Genomic DNA, 24,576 nt, shown 5'->3' on the forward strand with positions numbered 1-24,576 from the left:
CCCAAGACAGAGTGGGGAACAGAACAGGCAGACTTGACTGAAATACACTGCTGAGGGGAGCAGCGGGCGAGGAAGGAGAGACATGATTCGCCATGTGGGTTGCTGCCTGGACAGCCAGGAATTGAACTTGTGCTGCAGAGGCTGCAGATTTGCTTCATAGTGCAGTGCTTAACACCTTGCACCATCACCAGGGAGGCCCCTAGGCTCTCTCTTGGGGCTGCAGATAGTGGGTCTGGGCTGGGGCTGTGAGTTCCCAGCTGACTTGTGTTGGCAGTCACAGCCGTTGGTCAGACACCTCACTTCTATCCTGGGTGGTGTGTTCATGTGGTCGCAGGGGGTATGAATCTGCAAGGGCAAGAGGGAGCAGCAGGGTTTGTTGAGGCCTCGTCTTAGTGCTTGCACAGGAGTGCTCATGCTATTGGTTAAAGTGAGGCCAGTCTCTGATTCAAGGGAGGAGCCACAAAGAGTCTTACCCAGTTTTAATCTGCTATTTGAGGTGTGCACCTAAATATTGATAAACATGCATGATGTGCCTGAAAATAATGTTCTGCAATGTAACCTGGCCTTTCTTGCTTTTTAAAAAAAATTTTCAATCATTTTATTTTGACATTTTATTTCATTAATGTTAACATTATATTAATATTTTATATTAACATTTTATTACATCTAGTAGTTGATATGTACTAAGCTTCTTTTAGGTCTGAAAGGATCTTTTAATTTTTCATTTTGGTTCTTCTGTTGTAATTTATTATTTGAAAAAAGGCATCGGAATATGGTGAATTAGAACTGATATATGTACTAAGATTTTGCTCTGGTGGGTTTGTTTTTAGGGTGTGGGAAGGGGGTGTGGGGCAGTTTCCATGTACCAAGACAGTGCCAAGATAGGGTCTCTTCCAGGTCATCATATGGTCCTGAAAGAAGCTAATACTGTATAGAAAGTTGGGAAGTTCACAGAGCTCTTAAAGGAAATTGTGTTGGACAGATGTTAGGGTAGATGTTAATATATTGTCATTCCATTTTTAAAAAGACAAACTACAAGCTGGGCACAGCTGAGCTTGAATTCCATCACTCTGGTCCCAAATGTCCACCTGTTTCCACCTCATCCTGTGCCCCTCCTGAATGGCTGGGTGTGCTGAGCTTGCTCCTGACTGATGCATTGTCCATGTATGTTTCTTTCTCTAGATTTCACCAGAAGTTTGCGTGTTACTACTCCTGAGCAGACGATTGAGAAGGCCAAAGGGGAAACTGCACATCTACCGTGTAAATTTACCCTTGGTTCTGAAGACCATGGACCACTAGACATTGAGTGGCTGCTGTCACCAGCTGATAATCAGCAGGTGGATCAGGTGGTAAGTGTGATAAGTGCTTGCTCACTCAGTGGGTTGGCCTGGGGAGTCAGAAAGAAAATCTCAGATTTCTCTGTTTAAAGTTTGGGTGAGGAATGCAGCCCCTCTGGTGAAAATGAGGACCGGTCCAATGAGAAAACTAGTAACTGAATTGGGGTTTTAGCACAAAAAAAAGTCACTGGAATTCATAGAGAGACTTCCAAGAAAAAGGTGAACTTTTTGAATATTCAGAAAATCACTATATGGAAGTGTATCTGAGATGAGGCATTAGAAGAGTGTAGAGATGGAGCAGACTGATAGTGTGGCAGGGGTGGTGTGCAGAGGGGTGGGGTGGCCAAAAGGCTGGACTTCAAATTGAATCTGAGTTAGAATTGAATCTGTTAATTTTGCACAAGTGCTCTGTTACCATCGAGTATAGCACAGTGCCTGTAATGTGGGTATGTATTGTTAGTCTGTTTTCTGTATTTCTTTAAGTTAAATAGACTGTATAATTTCATTAAAAGCAAAACAAAGTATAGTAAAAAAATTTCATAAAATATTTTATATTAAATTTAAAATACTAATTATCAAAATGTTGAAGAGTTTTTTCAAATTAAGAAGTAACAAGAGGCTAATATAGAAAGCTTGGTAAGACGAAAGTAGCACAAAGGAGGAACATTGCTCAATAATCTCTTCTTTACATACATGTATCACAGTCTACCTTTTAATGGTACCAAAATATTTCACTTAATATAGAATTTTCATGTTAGTTTTGTTTGACACATATAATTTGAAAGAAATCAATACTAATATATTAGACCAGGGTGAGAAAAACAAGTTAAAATATTAGAGAAATATGGTAATATATTGGAAGAGAAATTTTATTTTTACTTATAGTGCATAGAAGGGGTTACTGATGTATTTAGTGGGAGAATTGGTGCAATTGGGTAGTTTACTATTTTTGGCAAATCAGGGCAGTTTGCTTTGTGATGTATTTTTAAATGAAAGGTTCTTTCCCTTTCCCTGGGGACATCCCCTCCCAGAACATAGCAGGCCTCTGTCCTGATTCTACTGTGGGACCTCCCTATACTAAGCCCTTCTGCCTCCTTAAGCAGAAATACATTGAACCTCACTCACGGTGCATACTCACTCCAGATACCCCATCCTTATCTGCCTTGTGCCATTACCCACCCATTCTGTGTCTATGGTAGTGCCAACCCCCCAAAACCAGGTTTCTCTCTGAGGTCCTGCATATTCTGCACACCTTTGCCAGGGCAGTGCCTATCCTCTCGAGAATTGAGGACTCGGCTCCATGGTTAAGATGAATGAATGGAGAGCACAGGTTGTAAATTTTTCTGGCTTAAGTCTCAGGTATGAAGCCCGGTTTCACTGATCCTTCCCCCACCCTATACCCCAACACCTATTATCCTTTGTATTCTGCTGCAGTGCATCCCAGTTTTTTTAGAAGCTTGTTTCCTTATGTGTAAATAGGACCAAATATACCTACCTTATCATTGTGATGAATATTGCAATATTATATGCTTAGTATTCTGTAAGCTTAAAGTCATATAGAAATGTTAGGAAAGTCAGTATACTGTGCCTAGTCAAAATGGTTTGTATCTCAGCTGTGTGACATTGCAAGGTTCAATCTGTGAGAGCTACTACTTTTCTCAGTCCAAAGGCTAGCGTAAGTAATGCCCACCATCCTTGCAGCGTTTTGAAGAGGAATCAGAATTGCCTGGTAAATATTTTAGTTCTCTATTTCTTGATTACTGTTTATAACATGGTTTTCATGGGAAAATACTAAGTTTACAAAATAACTCATGGTAGGGAAATATTTTTTTGTCAGGCCCACTTAATTTTTTTGTTTTATTTTTTGCATAAAAGAACTGGGGTGCAGGCCGGTGCTGTGGGGGGTGGGGATGAAAGGAATCACCATAGACCGAGTGGGGAGCAGAATAGATGGTTCTACTGAAATATACTGCTGAGGGGAGCAGCGAGTGAGACAGGAGAGGTCTGCTGTGCCAAATGAGTTAGCTCCCTGGCCAGGAATCGAACTCTGATAGCTTCATAGTGCTGTGCTTAGCCCCCTGTACCATCAGGGAGGCCCCTTCAGTTGCTGCTTTTATTTACTTAACAAAATGGTATTGAATGTGTCCTAGATGCAGACACTTCATATAAAAATAAAAGATATTAGCGGATCAGGAATGGGATTGACATGGTAGGGGAGGTTATCCTACAGAACAGAAACCAAGCTTTTGTCCTTAAGAAAATCCCTGTAGGGCCTCCCTGGTGGCGCAAGGGTTAAGATGCAACCTATGAAGCTGTCCACAGCCTGTGCTGCATGAGTTCGGTTCCCGGTCAGCCAGGGAGTACCCACATGGCGCAGCAGACCTCTCCTGTCTCGCCTGCTGCTCCCCTCAGCAGTGTATTTCAGTCACTCCGCCTGTTCTGTTCCCCACTCTGTCTGGTGAATCCTCTCACCCTCCATGCCTCTGGCCTGTACCCCAGCTCTTGTATGCTAAATAAATAAATCTTTAAAAAAAAAAGGAGAAAATTCCTACAGACACACTAATTCTGATTGTAATGTCAATAATTGACATTTCAGATAAAATTAATTGCATGGTGTAGACTACAGATGTGTTTTCTAGTGTTTATTTGATTTGGCACTGCTTTCTTTGGTCTCAAATGACCAGAATGGAAAATTTCATTAGCCTAATGTAAAAAATTATAAAGTGTGTTAAAATTAATTTTAGTGATAGAGATGACTATTATGATTCTCTTCCAAGTTCAAGTTTAACTCAGGATTTAATGTTCCATCTAAGTCTTGCCTTTATTTCTTTCATTAAACCTGTGATGGTGACTCAGAAGTCTCCATGGAATTTGGAATGGGTATTTGCTCTTAGGCAAAGGAGATTAATTGAAAGGTCTTACTCACCCGGCACACTTTTCTTAAGAAGTTTACTTCATGATTTTTATGTCTTAAAGTTTAGAACCCTCATGTATTTTCAACTTAGTATTAAGATTAAAAAATACCTTTTTTGTTGGATTCCACAGTGAAACGATCACAAACCTTATTGAAGAATGGGGTTGTGGTATGTACCTGACTGTATACAAGTGTATGCTCTACTGCAGCTTCTGAGACATATGAGAAATAGGGCACAGAGGAATTAACAAATCTGTTCTTGCTCAGTTTCCACAAATATAGTTCTGTTTGCCGTCCATTTCCCAATTTAAAATGAGAACGTGTGATGATTCTTAAGTGTCATGTTGAGATCTTTACTTTTTTTTATTCTATGTTTTGATTAATTATAGGTTTTGTCATAATACTATGTTCTTACTTTTTTTAAAATGCCACAATACCATAATGTTTACTTTAATGAGAGGGTTTGTTTTTTCCTTCTTGATTTGGTTTTCTTCTAGATTATTTTATATTCTGGAGACAAAATTTATGAGGACTACTATAAAGATCTAAAAGGACGGGTACATTTTACAAGCAGTGATCTCAAATCTGGTGATGCATCAATAAATGTAACAAATCTACAGTTGTCAGATATCGGCACCTATCAGTGCAAAGTGAAAAAAGCTCCTGGTGTTGAAAGTAAGAAGATTCAGCTCACAGTTCTTGGTAAGGTGTTTGTATTCATGTTGCTTTTTGAGAGGGTGAGTGGTCACAGTACTGTGGAACCATTTATGTAACACAAAGCGTAGTTTCTTGGAGTAATTTAAATATTTGAAGTGATTCTACAGTCCTCCATATAAAATACAAACCTAGCACACTTTTTTTTTTAATTTTATGTATTTTTTACATTATTTTTCATTTTTGTACAATATATGCATAGCACACTTTTTTGGAGAGAGAAAATAAGAAGTGACCAGTTTGTTCGTGAAATTTCTAAGACTTTTTGACAGTAGATGGAGTTTTGTGATAATGGGAGAAAAACCTTAAGCCAGGAGGTAGGAATCCAGGTTTCTTTTAATGTGTTATCCTTGCCTTTTCCCTGAGAATTTCTTCATCGTCCTGGGTCTCAGTCTAGCTTTTTGAAACATTCAAAGAAATTTAATTATCATTTAATCTGTCTGTTTGCAGTCATTTCAAAATTGTGTATTATGGATGCTCTAAGCATGTTCAAACTACATTGCCTAAAGAATGAGATTTTATGGGTTGAGATATGGTAGGAGGAATCTTGAGTTGGCTAAGGGCATTAGACATCAGCCAGCCATTTCACTGTTTTTCACTTATGGTTGAGGGGCTTAAGTGATGGTTCCTCAGTTACCTTGTACTAGCTTTGATTGCTGAGGAAATTGGTGTAAACTGCTGTGTAAACTATAAAAAAGACTGCAGAGTTTTTATCCTTAGATTCTGTGGTTGTGCATAGGCTCTCAAATCCTTCAAATTGAGAAACTCTGAAGGGTAATTGTTCATAAATCAATATACTTGTAAAATATTACTGTGGTGGAATTCAGAGAAGTACAATTGCTCTAATGTAGAAGCAAAAAACAGTCTGCCTGTGCTGTGTAAACTCCATTTCGTGATCTAAGGTCTTCTGTTTGGGGGCACATAGGAAAGACTACAATTGTCTAGTGTATTCCTGGAAAAATAATCGAAGCCAGTTTCCCCAACACCAACTTCTACCTCATTCCTTGTATTTTAAAGAACTGATTAGGGGGAGGGTAGAGAAGTAGAAAAGTGAGTTGGGTTCCAGATTTTCAACTTAGCACATCACTTTTTTCCTGTGGACTATAGCAGAGCAGATAAGAGATTAGGAACAAGAATGCAGATTTTTGTGCCTCCCAGTGGTAACTTCAGAGATTTGATAAGGTAATTTTATTACCTTGGTCCTAGTAAAAGATGTCTTTCTCTAAAAGTACTTGGTCAGAATGTTCCTATGATATGAAAGCAAACGAACCTCAACAAGGAACCAGAAAAAGGAATGTGGTAACGGTGGGAATTCTAGCTTTCTGTGTCTACATTGAATAAACATGGAGATAGCTTATCATGTGTAAGCAGGTAAAAGTTTAGTAACTTCTTGGAACTCTTATCCCAGACCCAGTCATACCTGGCATTGTAACATAACTTCACTGCATCGTTCAACACTGCTGAGCTGGAAGCAGTAGGTTAAGATACATATGGAATTTTAACTATTTCATGATGTGCCAACTACATTATATTTGTTTCTCAGCATTATTTATTGTGAAATCTTTGGAACATGTAGACTAGGAGGAAAATACTTGGCGTGAATTCCCAGATGTGGACAAGCACAATTTGTATGTGTGAAAATGAGTGGGGGTGGGTGGATAGGAGACTGATTCAGGTTCTAGATTGAATTTGTAGGTTTTGACTGAAGGGATCAGTGCAGCGCAAGGCAGCACATAATCCAGAACTGGGCTTGAGTTATTAAACTTTTAGCTGCGCTGGACAGTAGTGACTGACACATAGTGTGACTGAGTGCACTCCAGGCCACAGCCATTACTGCCAGGGCAGGAGGAGTGGCCCTTTTATATTAAACCCCACAAGCCCAATATCTAGCTCCTCTGGATGGATAAATGAGAAGCCCCAAAATAGTACAGTGGCTCCTCTTAGCTCTTGGGGGGATCATCACGACCAAACAAGCTCTGAATTCAAACAAAGAAGGGGGATGGGGGGCGGGTAAGAGGGAAAAGGGAAGAGTGGTTGTAGAAGGGAGAAGTAGGGTGACTCATAATCTGATCTGGGAAAGTTCTCTCAGAGCCATAGGGTTTTTTGTGATTCTCTTCCATGTTTGTAGATGAGTCATGACCACTAATGAGAAAAACCACCAGAATTTTCCCTTAAAAGTGAGAGTTGAAGGAAATTTATCTGTTGGCTTTGCCTGAATGTTCTGCTTGGATTATCTGAGGAAAGATGAAAGTGCCCTCTAGGGACCAGACCGAGAGTGGCCCAGTGGAGCTCTTGCTGGGTTCATGATAGAAACTGTCTCAAACTTTGATTTGTCTCTGGGAAATCTGGAGGAGATGCCATCATGGTGGCCACCGTGGTGAGAGGTCATTCATTGTGCTGTGTGGAAATGAACCAGAATGACACATGTTTGCTTGGGTGTGAAGGGTACATGTTGCTGGAGGCTGCAGCCTTGCCACCAGCCTGTGCACTCTTTCAAATAACCCAAAAGTGCATGTGGATGCAGTTCAGTGAAGAAGCCAAAAAGGGGGGTGATAACACAGACAGTCGTTATCTGGAGTGTTAATGTGGTGGCCGGATATCACTAACACTTCCCCCCAGAACTCTGAAAAGGCCTATTTTTCAGACCTTTCATTATAAACACACTGGTTGTTTTGAACAGTGGGGCATGCTCATGAAGTTACTTGGGTGAATCTAGTACAGGCTACCCACCCACCAGAGCTCTGTAGTTACAGCATGTATGGTGGCTTAGCCATCATTGGCCCTTCCAGACCTGAGAGATTTATAAGCCATTGCCACAGGTGGGGTATTTTTCTTTGAATAATTTTAGTAGTTATCAAAAAGTTACAGTAATACCAGAGAGTTCCTGAATATGCCCACCATCTAATTTCTCCTAATGTTAACATTTTACAAATTTATAGTACGTTTACCAACACCAAGACATTAATGTTGGGACAGTACTACTAACTAAATTCAGACCATAATAGAATTGCAGTTTTCAACTAGTTTTTTTGGTGCAAGGGTCAGGTTGCATTTATATCTTCTTAGTCTCCTCCAGGCATGTCAAAGGTATATGATCACCTATTTTTTTTCTGGTGGGTTTCTCTACTATAAAATTACCGTTTTCTCCTCTAATTAAAAAAATTGGGGGGCAAGACACTTTGAGTATGTAAATATCATGTTTCTCCTCAAACTTTACCCACAGATTTTTAGCAGCTGTGCATAGATTTTGCCCAAGTCAAGATCTTTTGAACCAAGCAGAAATATCACTCCTGGATGAATGATGTAATTACATATTATCTTGTCCTGTATAGGGGAATAGGAAGTAGGCTCAGGACACCAGCATGAAGAAACAATGGTGCAATTACATGTGGAGCACAGCATTATTATATTGACGGGGTACTGACCAAGTACAAGTTGACAGTGATGTACCTGAACCTGAGATAACAACCAGGTGTTCTGGAACCCCCGGACCAAAGAAACAGGGGACAAGACTTAACCTGTATACCCTGTTTGGTGTTACCATTCTTTTGATCCAGCAAGAGTGCTGTGGATTAGGAGTTAATTGTCTGTTGTGTGAGGTTGGGGTTTGGCATGCAACAGATTTGTATTTTCTCCTCTCAGTGGGAAGCAGGAAGGATACTCCAAAATAATACTCAGAAACCAGTGTTGGTGAAGTGTTGTTCTGTTGTGGATGGGATGTGCTGACATCTCAGACTCATTTGGGCTCTCCCTTTCCTGAGCAGCAGCTTTGAGTAACTGCCCATTATTGGTTATATTTGCTGTTTGGTAAAGGGATATTTTCAGCAAAAAAGATGACGGTAGTTAGGGTTAGTGTACTTTGTTACCAGTGACTGTTTGTACCAAGCATTGCTTTTATATCACGCTGCTAGTTTATGTACTAAAGGATTTATTGGTAGTTTGGAAAATGAAGAGCAAGACTCATTTCATTGAAGACATGCAGGGTAAAGTGATTTACAAACTTATTTAAAAGTCCAAATGATATCATTGCTAAGACAACTGATCAACCCAGGAAAAAAGGAACAGATTTGCTTAGGAAAATCAACAATGCAGTTAAGTGCATCTGTTGAGTCCTTATTAAAAAGTACAAGTAGCACAGATGAGGGGGTGAAATGTAATTAAATTTGTGAATTATCAAGAAATGTTTGAAGAAATGAAGTCATGATTGACATCTTTAAAGATGCCCCCCTGAATATGACAGATCTTGTTGGCCAACTTCAGAAAACAGTCAAAATAGTTTGACAGCTTCTTATAGAGTTATACATTAACCATATTTACCCAGCAATTAACACTAAAGGATAGAAAAACATCCCAATATTTACTGGAGTGTTCAAGCAGTGCTGTTCATAGTGCAGAACTAAAGCCCATACATGTTTGTTCATAGCAGAGCAAGTATCACAAGCCCATCTGGGACTGAAAGATTGAAAACCAGCTCAGACAAAAAGAAAAGAAGGTCTGCCATTTATCAGGCTGCTTTTATTCAGGACGGAAGCAGATGAAACTTGACACAGTTTATAAGGAAACACATCCTCCCAAGGCGGTGGAGCAGCAGTAAACAGACTGCTGCTGTCTCCTCAGAGCTCTCCAGGCGGACTGGGTCTACCCCCTCCCTTTACTGGCATACTCAGTGCTATACGGCTCATCTCTATTTTATCTGCACTTCTGATCCTTTCTCAAGACCCAGCATCTGATTTAGAATTGATCTCTTCACTCTCCTCTGAAGCCTTCAGAATCCTCTCCTCGCTCTTGTCCACTGGCCTTCTGTAGGGGTCATCGTGCCGTCCTCATTGATCAATCTGTCATTGATAGACTATATACCCACTCCTGGTTGATGTAACTATTCTTTAAGAGTAGCCAAAAATAGAATTCATTTGTAGGTGAACAGATGAGCAACTTTATGTCATAGTCCCTGGAATACAACTCAGCAATAAAAAAAGAGTTAACTACTGATGTGCTCAACATGGATCAATCTCTGAAGCCTTACCAGGAACAGAAGACAAAAGTGCAGATTGTATTCTGTTTATAGAAAAGCAGAACTGATCTGTCATGATAGAAATCACTTCAGTGCCTGCCTGGGGCCAGGGTTGTCATGTGAGACTTCAGCAACCAACAAGAGGGAAGGTGCTTGGGAGAGGACTGGAATGTGTATCCACATCATCTTTTCTGTAGTATGTCCGTATCCATATATACACACCCTTGTTAAAAGTTATCAACTCATGCAATTAAGATTTGTTAATTTTATTTTTTGTGTATTATGCTCCTAATAGAGCTCAGCAGGGCTGAGTATGACATGCTAAGGTATTAATCCAGTGTTGGGTGAGTTGTCATTAACAGTGTTAGCAGCTGCTTTAAACAGTTACACCAGAGACAGATGGACTGTAACCTCAGTTCCTTTTTTTTTTTTAAAGATTTATTTTTAATTATGCATACAAGAACTGGGGTATAGGCCAGAGGTGCTGGGGGTGGGGGGTGGTAAGAGGATTCACCAGAGACAGAGTGGGGAGCAGAACAGGCAGATCTGTTGAAATACACTGCTGAGGGGAGCAGCGGGTGAGACAGGAGAGGTCTGCTGCCCCATGTGCATCAGCTCCCTGGCTGGGTATCGAACTCATGCCACAGTGGTTGGGAAAAGTTTGATAGCATTGAGACTTTAACCCCTGCACCACCAGGGAGTCCCCTCAGAGTTACTTTTTTATAACAATGTTCTCTGGATATTTTTGGGTTAATGTAAATGTAGAATGTTCCTTGGTCCTGGCTGCACTAAGCAAATTGTCCCTGTTATCAGCATTATTATTATAAACCCCCTGATTGGCGGGGTAACGGCGCCCAGAGGGATGTGACATGGCACATACTCCTAGCGGGCTGCAGGTCAAGCACCGAGTGGGAGAATAGGTAAGGAATGGAGGGGGGACTCTTCCTTGAGTCTGAAATGGCCCAACCTGCATCATCCTTGCTTTTCTCAGATGTACCCCATGGAATGGAGGGGTACAAGCCTCGCCGCAGATGCTGCCCAGCTTCCTTATGCAGTGGCTGCTTGCCTGAGCTCATCCTTGCTTGTTTTGTGTTGGATAAAGCCAAGTAAACTGGCGTTGACTAGTTTCTTGGTCTCGTCCACTCTGGACCCAGAACCACCTGATAATGACTCAGTGGTTGTGTAGCATGCTATGTGTTTAAGTCATTGTTATAAATAGAAATCTTATTCTTTCTCATAAAATTGTTTATTTTCTTTGTTCAGTTAAGCCTTCAGGTACAAGGTGTTACGTTGATGGATTAGAAGAAATTGGAAATGACTTCAAACTAAAATGCGAACCAAAAGAAGGCTCACTCCCATTACGATATGAATGGCAAAGGGTCTCTGACTCCCAGAAACTGCCCACCTCGTGGTTAGCAGGTACTGCCAATTCTGCTGATTGTACCCTCCACCGTTGAGTAGGACTAAATCTAGTAGGGTCTGTGTGATTATATTTAATTTCCAAATACCTTTACTTTTCTTTACAGAACAGTTAGGATTCCATGGGAATTCCTTATTGTTTTGTAACGACTTAGTGTCACATAGTGTAAGTGAAGACATATTTTAAAAATGATTTAGCTGTTTAAGATACTTTAATTAGCTTCTTTGATATGTATTTTTAGTTGATGGATGTACTAATAGAAAATGTTCATGATTGTAAATTAGATAACAAGAGTTGGATCTTGAACATTTTAAGTGGGTTTGTGTTGAAGATGTGATCATTTACCTATGATATGTCTGTAAAAAGAAAATATGTGAAGCTAAATAGGAAGCTACACATCGGTTAAATCTGATCTTTTACCATTTGTTGCAGGTGACCTGTTATTCAGACTTCTTGTCACGCTCCACCCTCCCCAGATTGGTCTTAGTAGGATTTCTCCCTGCCTCCCTTTCTCTTTTCAAGCTAAAGGCCAATCTGTATGATTCTTTGTATGTTTTTGGTCTCCCGCCCCCCCCAACCTGGAGGAGTCTGCTGCACCAAAAAAACCTTTGTGGCATAGGGTTTTCTTTTTCTTTTTTTTCATTATTATCAATGTGACTGCTTCAGGTGAGGCTCGCTGTGCCTGGCTATGGACCATGGTTATGCTTTGCCTTGATGCACATGAACAGGAAGCACAGCCGTGTGCAATCTGGAGACATGCATGTGGCTCCTGGCAGTATGTTTTGCGCCCAACCTCAGTGTGTCTTGGCTTTTACCTGTATTGTCACTCTCAGTAGGGTTTACCTTTTTTTTTTTTTTTAAATTTATTTATTTATGCAAGAACTGGGGTACAGGCCAGATGTGTAGGGATGAGAGGATTCACCAGAGACAGAGCGGGGAACAGAACAGGCAGATGGACCGAAGACACTGCTGAGGGGAGCAGCGGGCGAGGCAGGAGAGGTCTGCCTCACCATGTGGGTTTCTCCCTGGCCAGCCAGTAATAGAACCGGCACTGCAGAGGCTGAAAACAGCTTCACAGTGCTGCGCTCAATCCTCTGCGCCACCAGGGAGGTCCTCAGTAGGGTTTACCTTTACTGAACACTCAGCAATGGGTCTTTTTTCCCCACAGAAATGAATTCACCAATTATATCTGTAAAAAATGCCAGTACTGAGTACTCTGGAGTATATAGCTGTACAGTCAAAAACAGAGTGGGCTCTGATCAGTGCACGCTCAGCCTGAATGTTGTTCCCCGTGAGTATCTTCTTTTCATTGTTTGTGAGAATGTTCGTGTCCTTTATCTTCATTCACCCTCCTTTGGTTCAGTCTGTCAGTGTGTATTGAGGGCACGGTGATCTAACTGAGCAGAGCATGTTGTGGCTTGGTATGCAGCTTTTTTAAGTCATAAAAAGGAAAAAAATAATTATATTTTGTTAAAAAATTCTGTTTTTGTAGCATCATTAAGAAAGTAAGCATTGTCAAATCAACTCTTTTACTATATTTAGCTATTTAGAACATTCTTATATGCCAATCAAGAGAGCTATGAATATTAAAACATTTTAGTTTAATTTTATCACGTTCATGTTTGAAATATTGGCACAACTCAAAGATAATGGCAGTTTTGGTTTCAGACCATACCAGTAAGGTAGATATCACCGTGAAGAGAGTCACAAGAATATTTTGACTTGATAGTCCACATAAAAGTTATGTTTCTGCTATATGGTAGTATAGTGTGCAGTATAGCATTGTAAAGGCCGGAAGGTCACAGAGCAGGATCTCTATGACCCGAGCAGACAGGTGAAGGAAGAGTGAGTCCTGGAGCCCTCGGTGGCTTTTGCAGGCTTTTATTGGGATTTACCAGGCACACGGCAGGTTAGGGGTGCTGTGGGGCCAGGAAGCTGGTAGGCCTCCTAGCCCCCAGCAAGTTCTTCACTATCTGAGCTCTCCGGCTTTCTCTTGTGTTCTCTCTGCTTCTCTGCTCTTCTCGTGGTTCCGTTTCTACTGGCGTCCCCATGACGCTACCCTAATAAGCCCAGTCTCTCAGCCCAGGTGTACCCCACTTACGCATGCCCACACCCTACTCCAGGTGCCCACCATCAGGCATGCATTCAGGACCGCAGGGATCCATCATCTATCCTAATGGCGGGAGGGCAGAAAAGCCTGACACTTTTTTTTAACCTTACCCTACAAGTATTATGTCTAAAATAGCAATGTAAATATTTCATTTAAAGACACTTTATGTTACAAATGCTGCACATGCTGTTGTAACGGGTGTTTGTAGACTTGTTGACACAAGGTTCCCTCAAAACCTTCAATTTGTTTAAAAACCATGTGGTACCTGAGATTCACAATAAAGCATAGTGGAATAAAATAATGTATGCCTATAGATTGTGTAGTTTAGAAAAAAAAATTTAATTTTTTTTAAGATCAAAAAGAAAAAGCTAATTAATTTGCTTGTCAACATTAATGTATTAAATGCAATTGACTTAAAGTATATCCTTTCAATATGACTGAATATAGACTTACTTTATTAACGTCTTCTTTTAGCTTCAAATAGAGCTGGAACAATTGCAGGAGCAGTTATAGGAACTTTACTTGCTCTAGTGCTCATTGGTCTAATCGTCTTTTGTTGTCGTAAAAAGCGCAGAGAAGAAAAATATGAAAAGGAAGTTCATCATGATATCAGGTAATTAAGTGACACAAGAGTTGATTGATGTTTATTACATCTATTATATTTCGAAGGTACTAATTTCCATATCCATCTGAAACATCTTCCCTTATGAAAATTGGGTAAGAGAGTTCTTCCCTTCTACATACACATTTGATTGCTTGTGCTTTCAGTCGCAGTCAGTTTCAGTTTGCAGTCTCCACCCCACCCCACATACCCATACTTGTCTGCTTATTGGATCCTATTTTAAGAAACACTACAAAATGCTTATCTCAAACTAGTTTAGTCTGTCTTCTCCAAATAAAATACAGGTATGCACGTATGAGGTTTTTAAAAACATGTTGAGGTTTTTTTTTTTTTTTTTTCCTTTTGTTCGGGGGGTGCAGGTTTCTCTTTGTTAAAAAAAAAAAAAACCTGACTCTATCAAGTGATATAGGTAGTTTATAGCACTTTTGATGATGTGATTTTTATGTATTTGCATCTTTCTAGTTGTGAGAAAAACTGACATATATCACTACATAAATTTAAGGTTTACAAGCATAATGATTTGATTAACGTGTATGAAAATGATTACAATAGGTTCAGCTAACATCCACCTTAATTTTTATTTTTAAGAAGTATTCTAAACTTGCAAATCTTAACTAGCAGAGCACATAGAATTACAGAACCTTTAAAAATAACAACAAATTAAATAATACCCAGGAAATTGACATTGTGCACATGGGTCTGGGCCCTTGTGTTTTTTTATTTTATTTATTTATTTTTTAAAAAGATTTATTTATTTAATTACACAAGCACTGGGTATAGTCAGAAGCATGGGAGGGTGAGAGGATTCACCAGAGCCAGAGCTGGGAACAGAACAGGCAGACTGACGAAATACACTGCTGAGGGGAGCAGCGGGCTGCAGGAGAGGACTGCAGTGCCATGTGGGACCCTCGCCAGGGGCCGGGGATGGAACCGGCGCTGCAGAGGCTGAAGGCAGCTTCGCAGCCCAGTGCTCAACCGCTGCATCACCAGGGGAAGCCCACTTTTTAAATGCACCAGAGATAACTCAGGCACATATTCTTTGTCAGTGTTTGATGTGAAATTTTTTATGCCCAAATTCCCATTTTATGCCAACTTAAATATGTATTCAGAAAAGATATTAAGATAATTTTCATAACAAAGGTTTTTTGCTAGAAATATATCTGCAGTTTTTAGTGTTTGTCAGCTCTGAAGTGTTACATGACAGAAACTAGATTATCTTGATCAGTGATACACCAGTATAGGCAAATATTTGAGCTTTGCTCCTTGTAAGACAACATTGTAGAATCATTCATGTTTTGTAAAAAAAAATTTCATTATACTCTGTAAATCATAATTGGGATACATAGTTTATAGTTCACACTGCTATATCTTAATGCATTTATATTTTTGTGGGGGACACATACGCTTTTCCATACTTATATTTAAATAGAGGGTCTGTCCCTCACAACTACATGATTCATAGCTAGCATACTTGTAGTTTTTTTAGAAAATTGTTTCTTGAACTTCTTTTGGGGTCTTTGCTTTCATAGGGAAGATGTGCCTCCCCCAAAGAGCCGCACGTCCACTGCCAGAAGCTACATCGGCAGCAATCACTCATCCCTGGGATCCATGTCTCCTTCCAATATGGAAGGATATTCTAAGACTCAGTATAACCAAGTACCGAGTGAAGACTTTGAACGCGCTCCTCAGAGCCCAACTCTCCCACCTGCTAAGGTAGCTGCGCCTAATCTAAGTAGGATGGGAGCCGTGCCTGTGATGATTCCAGCACAGAGCAAGGACGGGTCTATAGTATAGAGCCTCTGCAGCTACATCTGTGCTCTCCTACTTTCATGTCTTCTCTGGAAAGAAAACCTCTGTTCAAAATTTCATTACTAGTCTCAAAATACAGCAAAAAGAAAAGTTAACCACAAACTGTAAGAAATATACTTCAAAAAATTTTATTTGGTTGTACTGAAAGAATAAAGGCATTAAATTTCTAAAGACAAATTCACTATCGGGAAAAGATAGCCTTTAAAAGGTTGACTTTTATAGGTTTCTAAATATCAATACTTAATTAAGAATGTAGCACTTTGAATATGAAATACGAGATGAAGAAATTGGTGAACTTATGCACACCCAGTTGATACTTGAATCATCTGAAAGTGGTACTTTATAATTTCTGTCATTATTTTTATTAGGCCTTTCTTCGTTTTTAACCCACTAGCCTCCCCACCCCAAATTGGTAAAGAAGCATTACTGGCAAAAAATGCTTGCATAAATTAATGTTTATTATTTTTGTAGCATCCTTTATAGCATTTTTATAGCAATTAGAAATTGCTAGTTTTACCTCTGAGTTCATTCATAACCTTGTCTATAAAATGATTTTTTAGATCATTCATTGGTAGACACTACAGGCACCAAGTACATAGGAAGCTCTTAACCTGCTAAAATAATTGGCATCTGTAAGATTCACTTAAAAATTACCTTCTCAGCTACAGCAGTGACACTACAGGTATGATAGCAGGGATGGATTTATCCTTGAGACTCGTGGATGTCTTCGGAACAGTGACCAGCCAGATCAAGGCTGTAGTTTTGTAGTTCCCATCTAAATACTGGCTGTCCACCTTAAGTGGTATTTTTCTAATGAAAAAAAGTTCTAACTCATTTATTGACAATTACAGATCAAAATTCCCGATTTCTGGGTTCCAAATTACATTTTTTTGCTTTCATGTTTTGGATGGTGTTGCATATTATATATTCTAGAAACACATAATCTAAAATTTACCCTCTTGAATGCAGTTCCTGGAGAATATTTTCTTCACAGATTCAGAATAATGAAATACATTTTAAGCTGTACATGTCCTCTACCAGTGCTGTGTTTCAGACTTGGGGAGGATGTACGGTTGCTATTGTATGGCCAATGTGTCTTTGTGTAGTTGCAGAAAATAAATTTGGGCTTTGAAGTTTGAGTGTTCATTTTGTGAAAGTGAATATTCTTTTTAAAAAATGAAAGGAAAAGGAGTAGAATACTCCTAACTGCCAAATGTGTTAAATATTGTTTTTGTAGAAGAAAGTGAGTTTATTGTTACTTCCCTTAAGATTGTGAGGGAGTGTGGATATAGTAGAATGAGCCAACAGTTTCTTTATAGTAAATAAGGTCTGCAATAAATTATTTCACTAGCTCTAAAACCTTTTCCCTAGATTTTAGTAGGGAGTTGGTTTCTGATCATCTCTTTGGGTGCTGTGATGAGCAGTGCTGCATTATAAATCAACGTTGGCATGAGTTTATAGCTAGGCGGTGTATTGTGTACACTTTAATGGTAAATTTAAGCTGAATGTGTAATGGATTAGTGTATAGTTTTACATATTTGGAAGCATTTTAAAAATAGGTTTTTAACCTTTCATAATACTGCTTTTTATACTTGTGTTAACATTTTTCATTTGTGCCTTTTGGGTAATTTAATTTTTATTATGAATTTCTGGTGCCTATGAGCTAGCTATCACCTAAAGGGTGCTTAGAGGTGAAGGTACTGTTCCTTAGATGTATCACTGTGACACCTCTTTATCCTCGTATTCTCTGTCTGACCTCCTCTTCTCTGTTCCTTCGTGGATGCAAATTAATTGACTGTTATTCACAGAGATATAAAAATGTCTACATCCCCAACACTCTTGATGTGTTTCTGATTTTATAACTATTTTTGAATGATACATATCTGTTTTATATGAGCAAAATTTGTAAGATATTACCAGAAGTAATAGCACAAATTTGAATAAAAAATTTTCGGTCCTCCCTTGTCTCAGTTTTGATGTAATGAAGATTATGTAAAGCTGGAAATATGTAAGATTTGGCAATAAGTAAATCAGAATCTCTTCAAAAATACTTATAGTTCAGGTCCATACCAACTACAATCTGAGAAGGGAGCAGGTAAAAAAATCATTCCTGTCACCTGAAGGAGACCTATTGGTGTCACTGAGTTTAGAGGACAGAATTCAATTTTAGGTAATATCTTCCAGGTATTCGCATTATAAATTTCAGTTAATCCAGAGGTCAGGTATTATTTATAACTTCCCGAATTCTCAGTGATGATTTTAGTTAAACCAGAGATCAAATATTTTTTCTACAATTACAATTGGTAATCATTGAGCTGTTCAACATATAATCATTCGAGCCAAACAACAGTAGGCAAGATGGCGCTGCATCTCGGAAGCTGCCTGATTCTACTTTACACAGACTTGGCACCATGGTTTTGAGTGAAGCAGTGTAACATGAAAAGCAATTATGTTGAAAAGAAATGCTGCTGTGGAGTTACTTAACTCTGAATTTTGAATATGTAGTTTACAGGTATTTTCTTTTTTAAAGAGAAGTGACAACAGGTTTGCAACAGGTGTTCTTTTTCTTATTGACAATTTTATTAATAGTCCCCTGTTAGCAGGCAAAACCAAAAACAAATAAAACCTGTTCTCGATTACACCAGCTAGTTCTTCCAAACAAATCATTCCCTTTAAATTTGGGCTATCTACCATGGGATTGTTACAACGGAACCACAGCCTGCATGTGTCTGACAGGGATGTTAATTGAAGAAACGCAGTTAGACTATGGATATGAAGAAATTCTGATTTTACTAAAAGGATTTTTAATTAAGAGATTGAGTTGTGGAAATTTGGAGCTAGTGAAGGGGCAGGTAAACATTTTGGTTAAATATAAAAATAACTGGTTGCATGAAGTTCTATATCAAATTCTGTAATGTATGGCTCTTAAAATAACTATTCTCTGATTTTTGTGTGTGTGTGTGTGTGCAGCATGTCAGTTTGAAGCTATGTGAACCTTTAAAGTTTTTTTTCCCTAATCTCTTCATCTCAACAGTGTTTAGGGCTTTCAGATGCCTTATTTGTCCATATTTTATGTGATCAATGTTTTGATGCGTCACATAGAAATAGTTTATAGAAAATGTTGGCACAATTTTAACTTTTTAGTGGCTTGTGACATTATATATTATATATGTACCTACATCTTTATAATATTCCTGTGTTTAGTAGTATACATGTTCTGGGCAAGTTTTAATATTTCAAATGCCTTTGACTATTCTTGCAAAAAAGGCAACATTCTGCAGTTGGAATTTTTAGTCATTTGCCTATTTTGACACGTTTCACAACTGAGCACAAATCTTAGTTATTAATGTTATAGATGAAGGGAAGAATGATATGATTTGTGAATTGTGGTTCTGTTTATTTTATGGATGGTAATACCAGGAATTATTCACTGTGTTTGGCTTCTTCATTAAAATCTAGTTTTACAGAATCCCCTATTTTGTGGTGAATATCTTTTGGGTTTGGTTTTGGTCATGAACACTAAAAAGTTCAGCTCAAGGAAAGAATGACTCTTGTGTTTTCTACTAGTTTATTTAATGACATAAGTGTTTAAGGGAACCACAATTCATTGATTCACTTATTCTCATCCCTAACTCAATTTTTGTGAGAAATACACTTGTGCTTCTGATATTTTGACACTTAACATATACAAGTAGAGAATGGATAGTGTCAGTTTCAAAAATGACTTTGTATTTATAGTTTCTGGATTTAGTATCCAATGGTGCAGATTTTGAAATTTGTAAAAACAAAATTTGTTTTAAAAAAATAGAAAACTTGCTCTAGTTTTGTGACCTTGTGTACTTTTGAAATAAAATCAAGAAAGCAGTTTTTTTTGCCTCATGGTGTGGCTTCATTGTGCCTTAACAAAAGCAAAAACAAAAATGTCTACAATATGCTATTCCCCTTTGCTTCCCGAAATCAGTGTCCCCCCCTTTATCAAACAGAATAAACAGACCGCAACAATCAGATCAGTGAAAGCATTTCAAATATATATAATTTCCTCACTACTGTGCATTCATATAACAATATATAGAGTAATTGGCATTGCAGTCCCCAAATTTCTATTACTTTGCAATTTATATAATAAACTCAGCGTTTGAAATGCGTTTAAAACATGTATTCAAACATGTATTAAATGCACACCTAGTTATGGTTCTAGGAAAATCCATGATGGGACTGTGTAATCACCTGTAAGAAGACATTTTGAGGAATATTTTGTCATAGTAGGGTTTCTCAACCACAGTTTTAACATTTTGAACTAGATGATTTTATTTTTTGTTTTTGGGGGGCCCATCCTATACATTATAGTGTGTTTATCAGCATCCTGGAGTCTACCCACTAGATGCCAGTGGCACTCACTCCCCCCAGAAGATGTGATTATCAGAAATGTTTCAATTTTAGTATATGTGCTGCCGAAGCGAGCACCAGAAATGTTTCAATGTTGCTGAGTGGTCTCTGTCGGCAGGTGGCAAAATTGTCCTACACTGAGAACTGGCATAGACTAAGGCGAAATTTTCTACCTGGGGATTAAAAGAACAATGGATGAGGAACTGGACATTTTTAAACAACACTTATTACTATTAACTTGGGTTTTCTAGTGATTAAAATGGGGATCAAAAATATATCACACAGTATGTCGGAGGGTTTTAAACAAATAGAGTTGATATAATATACAAATTAGTTGTATTTGTCCCTGGTAACTGGGATGCTGACAGTGATAACCAGATTTTCAGAGAATCAAGTTTATAAGAAAACATACTTAGTGATACTTTGAGTATAATTTAATGTCTTTAATTTAAACCATATTTTAATCTTGCAGCTCTAAGGCCTGGATCATATTTCTGGTTAACTAAATACCAAATAGCAAAACTGATGAAATTGAGAATTTAATATAATTTATTAAGGAAAAATAGTGTAGTTTTAAGACTCAGGCATAATCAACTGTAATTTCAAAATGCAACAAAAGCAGTAGTGAAAAGATCAGGAATCCAATTCTAGGAACAGTTTTTCTTGCTGGCATTTCTGAAGTAAAATCAAATTAATTTCTTGTTACTTAAATTTAATAACTATTGAAAAAAGTGTTGCCCCAACTTAGCTGCAGAAGGAGAACTTCTGGAGGAAAATGAGAAAATAAATTTCAGTCTAGCTTACTTGTCCTAACAAGGTCTTGATCAGTTGACTGCTGCTTGTCTTACTGCTATGAAATTCTAACTCAATGAGAGAATTAGAGGTGGCAGAAGATTCAGGAATTTAGGTAAAACCTCATGTCAGCCCCCATTAAAGGACTGTCTGGAAGCGGTCATGAGCTTGTCTTTCCCTAACTCACTGTCCCAGTATATGGCTTGTATTAAAAATGTAACTGACCATGTGGAAAAAAAGATCTTAACCTGATGTCACAGGTCTTACGTGGTTCACTCCAATTCCCTAGGATTTATTTTCCCCACACTTCCTGGTGCACCTCTATGGGATAGCTGTACTAGATACACGCAGCTTATGCAACCAGAGTCGTTTACTTGTCCAGTTGCATATTTTCTGCAAGTGTAATACGCGACCCCCTTTGAATCACTTCCTGATTTGCATGCCAACCTCTTCATTCACAAGCTGAATTGGGTGTGTCTGGGCCCTAATATTGCCAGTAGAAAGTCTTATGTATTTGAATTGTTTAATATATTTAATATACTGTCTTCATAGCTTGGAACTGGTTTATTTACCTTTATCCCCTGTGCCTGCTCTAACTTGCATTTGCTCAGTAAATGTTAAATGAATTTTTAGAAAGGAAACTGTTGGCTCTGAGGGCATGTATGCATTCATTAAGTATGTCATATCTTCTCTAAGACAGTGGCCTGGTGTCTTCCAAAAAGACAGTGTTGAGGGGGGAAAAAAGGGTAACTGAGTGTGTGTGGTGAGAGAAAAGCACACATGACTTAAAAATTAACTTGCACAAATAAAGAATGGAGTCGCCTGACTCAATAGAAGCAACACAAAGCAGACCAAATAAGTGGAGAAACATTTTAGAAATATCTAATAGTTGGGGCCTCCCCTGGTGGCGCAGGTGGTTGAGAGCAGCGCTGTGAAACTGTCCGCAGCCTCTGCAGCGCGAGTTCGATCCCAGCCACCTGGCGAGAATACCACATGGTGCAGCAGACCTCGCCTGTCCTGCCCGCTGCTCCCCTCAGCAGTGCGTTTCTGTCAGTCTGCCTGTTCTGTTCCCTGATCTGTCTCTGGTGACTCCTCTCACCCTCCTGCGCATCTGGCTTGTACCATTGCATTTTTTCCATCATCAACTAACCTTAGCAACCTGTGAATTGTTTAGGAAATGCTATGTTAAGAGACTGGATTCCATACTCGGCCACTATTGGTAGAATATTTGTTCTTGGATTTAACAAACTCTCAGAAATATCTGAGTATACCTTTAGTGAGATGAGAAAATCCTTACATGCTTTTAAATGATTAGTCTTCTGAGATGACTACTTATTTACAATTAACTTCTGTTTATAGTTTTATTAGTATGCTGGGCTTGCCATAAAGTAACAAACTTGGTGGCCTACGTGGGACTTGTTTACAGTTCTGGAGATGGATGTCTGAGATCAAGCTATAGGCAGGGCAGTGAGTGTTAGAGAAGACTGGTGGCATTTCCTTGAGTGTAGGTGGCCATCTTGTTTCTGTCTCTGCCACCTTCTATTCATGCCTGTCCTAATAGTTCTGTCCTTATCATTAGTATACCAGTTATTGAATTAGAACCCATGTCAATGACCTCATCTTAACTAATTGCATCTTCATTGATGACATCCGTATAAGGTCACATTTTGAGGTACTGGGTATTAGGAATGTTTTCGCAATTGAAAATTGTGATACACTCTTAATATCACATCTCCTTGTTAAATGAAAAAGAAGTAGCTGATGGTGATGGATTTGTATTATGGATCTTGCTGGTAAGATGAAACATTTCAGGGAACTAGAGTTTTTAAGGAAGTTATATATATATATATATATATATATATTTTTTTTTTTTTTTTTGTGGGACCCTTGCCGGGGAATGAACCGGCGCTGCAGAGGCTGCAGGCAGACTCGCAGCCCAGTGCTCAACCGCTGCGCCACCAAGGGAGGCCCAGGAAGTTCTATATTTTAAGTTATAATGTATTTTTAATTTTTTAATAGGTGATACATTCAAGGGCATAAAATTGATAGAGTGAAAAGTATGATCACTTATTTATTCTAGAAATGCTTTCTACATATTCAGGTAAATGTGGGTGAGCCTACTCTGATTATTTTTAAAAATTAATAGTGACTGGATTGGTAATGGGTGGGTATTGGGTTTTCGATTGGAGCAAATGCAAAATTATGACACTGAACAGGAAAGACAGGTGGAGAAGTAGCAAATTTGAAAATAGAGTCCTCTTTTAGCCATGCAACATTTAACATACTAAAATCTGGGCGAGATATTGGGACCTAAGTAGACAACTTGGGGCTCGAGATAGAAGTTGTTAGTCATAAGCATGAAGACAAATTCTAAATATCTAGAATAGCACCGTGGCAGAAAATGTACGGAGAAGTAAAGGTGGAGTTTGATGCCTGATTCCTCAAAGATTTGAAAGTTAAAGTTTCAGTTTTAGTGATGTTAAGTTTGAGAAACTTACTTGGTCTGTAGGTAGAGCTGGTGAACAGATACATGGGGATATGCCACTGGAGGCAGGACATAGAAACTTGGGAGTAACAGCATGTACATGTTGGAGATTAGCAAGGAATTTATGTAGACATAGACTAGGGGCCAAATTAGGCATTTGACTTAAATAGAAAGGAGTAAGATGAAGAAAAAAATGTGTATGCAGACAGCAGACGCAGACAGGTACTGAGACACTGTGTGTTTCCACTGTTGCCACCCAGCGGCAGGAGAGTATTCCTGGCATACTCCATCTGCTGACTCCTGTCGCTGCTTCTGTCGCTGAAGGCTTTTCTGGTGTTCTGGAGAGTTTCTATTTCTCAAAATTTTTATGGGATTTTTGTCTTGGGAGGGGTGAAAAATCCCCATCAGGGATACATTGAACAAATTTTATTTTGGCATTAAATGCAGGTAAGTGTAGGGATGGGGGTAACCTTTATCAGTACCTCAGAAAGAGTTTAGTTGGGAGAGTTTAGTTCTGTCTGGATGACCTTAGACAAAACACCTGGTCTCTCAATTCCCTTTCCTCACCAATATAATGAAGATAGTCAGACCTACTTAGTAGATTGTTCTAAGGTTGGTAAGTTAGTGCCTGTCAAGCACTAAGGCTGGCGCATAGCACTCTGTAAATGTTCATTGCCATCATCATCATTATTGTTAATAGTATTAAACAAAGTTCCATGTTTTCCAGAGAAGGTTCTGTCCTATGCCTCTTGTCTTATTGTTACTACTAACAGCAATAAAATATTAGCTTTTAAAAATGCCTCAGATTGGACAGATAAAGTGAATGCATGGCTTTTTCATTCTTTTGCTATTATTAAAAAACTCACCTTTTCCATTCATTTACTGTTGTCTATAGAGGGCTTGGGAGTATCTGACTGCAGGTAGTCATGAAGAGGTTAAAGACCTGAAGACAGAAATAAGTATCCACCCGATTATG

General features: G+C 38.8%; 1 protein-coding gene across 4 annotated transcripts in view; it reads left to right on the forward strand.

Annotated features, from left to right (window-relative positions):
* CXADR (CXADR cell adhesion molecule) overlaps positions 1 to 24,576 on the forward strand; it is a gene marked incomplete at both ends in the record, with an annotated part of 51,607 nt that overhangs the window by 21,915 nt on the left and 5,116 nt on the right. The window contains 6 exons of one of the 4 annotated variants that reach the window (XM_084231430.1): positions 1,183 to 1,349; positions 4,749 to 4,953; positions 11,240 to 11,395; positions 12,565 to 12,687; positions 13,981 to 14,119; positions 15,658 to 15,922. In XM_084231430.1, the coding sequence (XP_084087556.1) occupies positions 1,183 to 1,349; positions 4,749 to 4,953; positions 11,240 to 11,395; positions 12,565 to 12,687; positions 13,981 to 14,119; positions 15,658 to 15,922 (1,055 nt within the window). Of the gene's footprint in view, positions 1 to 1,182; positions 1,350 to 4,748; positions 4,954 to 11,239; positions 11,396 to 12,564; positions 12,688 to 13,980; positions 14,120 to 15,657; positions 15,923 to 24,576 lie in introns of those variants that run through there. The other 3 variants (XM_084231427.1, XM_084231428.1, XM_084231429.1) reach the window with 3 other exon arrangements.

The sequence above is a fragment of the Talpa europaea genome (assembly GCF_964194135.1).
Source record: "Talpa europaea genome assembly, chromosome: 4".
Taxonomy (NCBI): domain Eukaryota; kingdom Metazoa; phylum Chordata; class Mammalia; order Eulipotyphla; family Talpidae; genus Talpa; species Talpa europaea.